A 2,500-nucleotide genomic window follows, 5' to 3' on the forward strand; every position below is an offset into this window, starting at 1 on the left:
CAGCTGAGGTCATTTATGACCATCAGACAGTAAAACACACTTCCTGTTCCTTTGTTCTCAGCTAACGCGGCGGCGTGCTAACCTGTGAGGAGGACAGAGAGTTAACGCCGCCGTGGAACGCCGGCTGGGCCAGTCGGTGCAAGCTGGAGTGAACCGGCGGTTCTTTGGCCATCAGAGCCTCGGCTCGCTTGATGATGTCACCCAGGCGGTGGATAAAGCCCTCCTTCTCTGACGGCAGGATGAACTCATTATGCACCTAGAAAAGACAACAACAACACATCAGCTGCTTCTGGTCAGGTGATCCATGGATGGGTCTGCACATAATAATCAGTGGAGCTCATGTATGACATCATGTTTAGGTAGAGGCATAAAGAACGGTCTGTCCGTCATGTAAACCCACAGCACACTGGGCCGTTCCTGGAGCGGTTTGGAGAGTTGCTGTGCATTGTGGGTTGGGGCGCGGTGATCATAATTCAGCTCATTTAAAACCCTCCGCTCAGAGCCACAGGCTGCTGTGATGCCAGCGCCCGCTGCGCCAACACACAGTAAACAAAGCCCACTGTGTTCCAGGCAGGAAAACAACACAACGCCGCTGCCTCACGCCCTCTACAGGCACGCAGGACAGGACGCTGACAGGACAGGAGGACACTGACAGGACAGGAGGACACTGACAGGACAGGAGGACACAGAGGAGGACAGGAGGACACTGAGGAGGACAGGAGGACACTGAGGAGGACAGGAGGACACAGAGGAGGACAGGAGGACACTGACAGGACAGGAGGACACAGAGGAGGACACTGACAGGACAGGAGGACACAGAGGAGGACAGGAGGACACTGAGGAGGACAGGAGGACACTGAGGAGGACAGGAGGACACAGAGGAGGACAGGAGGACACTGACAGGACAGGAGGACACAGAGGAGGACAGGAGGACACTGACAGGACAGGAGGACACAGAGGAGGACAGGAGGACACAGAGGAGGACACGAGGACACTGAGGAGGACAGGAGGACACTGACAGGACAGGAGGACACAGAGGAGGACAGGAGGACACTGAGGAGGACAGGAGGACACTGAGGAGGACAGGAGGACACAGAGGAGGACAGGAGGACACTGACAGGACAGGAGGACACAGAGGAGGACAGGAGGACACAGAGGAGGACACGAGGACACTGAGGAGGACAGGAGGACACTGACAGGACAGGAGGACACAGAGGAGGACAGGAGGACACAGAGGAGGACACGAGGACACTGAGGAGGACAGGAGGACACAGAGGAGGACAGGAGGACACAGAGGAGGACACGAGGACACTGAGGAGGACAGGAGGACACAGAGGAGGACAGGAGGACACTGACAGGACAGGAGGACACAGAGGAGGACACTGAGGAGGACACTGACAGGACAGGAGGACACAGAGGAGGACAGGAGGACACTGAGGAGGACAGGAGGACACAGGAGGACACAGAGGAGGACAGGAGGACACAGAGGAGGACAGGAGGACACAGAGGAGGACACGAGGACACTGACAGGACAGGAGGACACTGACAGGACAGGAGGACACAGAGGAGGACACGAGGACACTGAGGAGGACACAGAGGAGGACACGAGGACACTGAGGAGGACAGGAGGACACAGAGGAGGACAGGAGGACACTGACAGGACAGGAGGACACAGAGGAGGACACAGAGGAGGACACGAGGACACTGAGGAGGACAGGAGGACACAGAGGAGGACAGGAGGACACTGACAGGACAGGAGGACACAGAGGAGGACACTGAGGAGGACACTGACAGGACAGGAGGACACAGAGGAGGACAGGAGGACACTGAGGAGGACAGGAGGACACTGAGGAGGACACTGACAGGACAGGAGGACACAGAGGAGGACAGGAGGACACTGACAGGAGGACACAGAGGAGGACAGGAGGACACTGAGGAGGACAGGAGGACACCAACAGGAGGACACTGAGGAGGACAGGAGGGCACTGAGGAGGACAGGAGGACACAGAGGAGGACAGGAGGACACTGACAGGACAGGAGGACACAGAGGAGGACAGGAGGACACAGAGGACACGAGGACACAGAGGAGGACAGGAGGACACTGAGGAGGACAGGAGGACACAGAGGAGGACACGAGGACACAGAGGAGGACAGGAGGACACTGAGGAGGACACTGAGGAGGACAGAGTGGCGTCTCTCCGTCCCCTGTAGGTCTGATAGAGTATCAGCAGAGTTAAGGGAAGGCCGTTAACTGGAGCAGGATGGATCATGTGTACGTTCAGCTGAGATACGACCTATCAGCTGACAGAGTGACCTCATCTGTTTACTAACTGCAGAAGGTTCCGTCCTTAAAGAGGACAGTTAACCCTTTAAAAGGAGGAGCTCAGACTTCCGCCTTGTCCCTGAGAGGCAGGAGCAGCTCAGTGATGACATGGTGGATTAATCTACGCACAGGTATGATCAGTGCATCAGGAACATGTCGCTCACCATGACAGCAGCG

The 2,500-nt window shown here is 57.0% G+C and overlaps 1 protein-coding gene across 4 annotated transcripts in view; it reads right to left on the reverse strand.

The window, feature by feature from the left end:
- Positions 1-2,500, reverse strand: part of wnk4a (WNK lysine deficient protein kinase 4a) — a 29,147-nt gene that overhangs the window by 7,924 nt on the left and 18,723 nt on the right. For all 4 annotated transcript variants that reach the window (XR_003670916.1, XM_028408360.1, XM_028408361.1 and 1 more), the window contains exons 11-12: positions 2,488-2,500; positions 83-256 (exon numbers count right to left, since the gene is read on the reverse strand). The exon at positions 2,488-2,500 is cut by the window's right edge and continues 104 nt beyond it. Coding sequence is in view for 3 of the 4 variants with exons in the window: in XM_028408360.1 (XP_028264161.1) it covers positions 83-256; positions 2,488-2,500 (187 nt within the window). In the remaining variant the exon portion in view is untranslated. The remainder of the gene's footprint in view (positions 1-82; positions 257-2,487) is intronic.

The sequence above is a fragment of the Parambassis ranga genome, chromosome 6 (genome assembly GCF_900634625.1).
Source record: "Parambassis ranga chromosome 6, fParRan2.1, whole genome shotgun sequence".
Classification (NCBI taxonomy): Eukaryota; Metazoa; Chordata; class Actinopteri; family Ambassidae; genus Parambassis; species Parambassis ranga.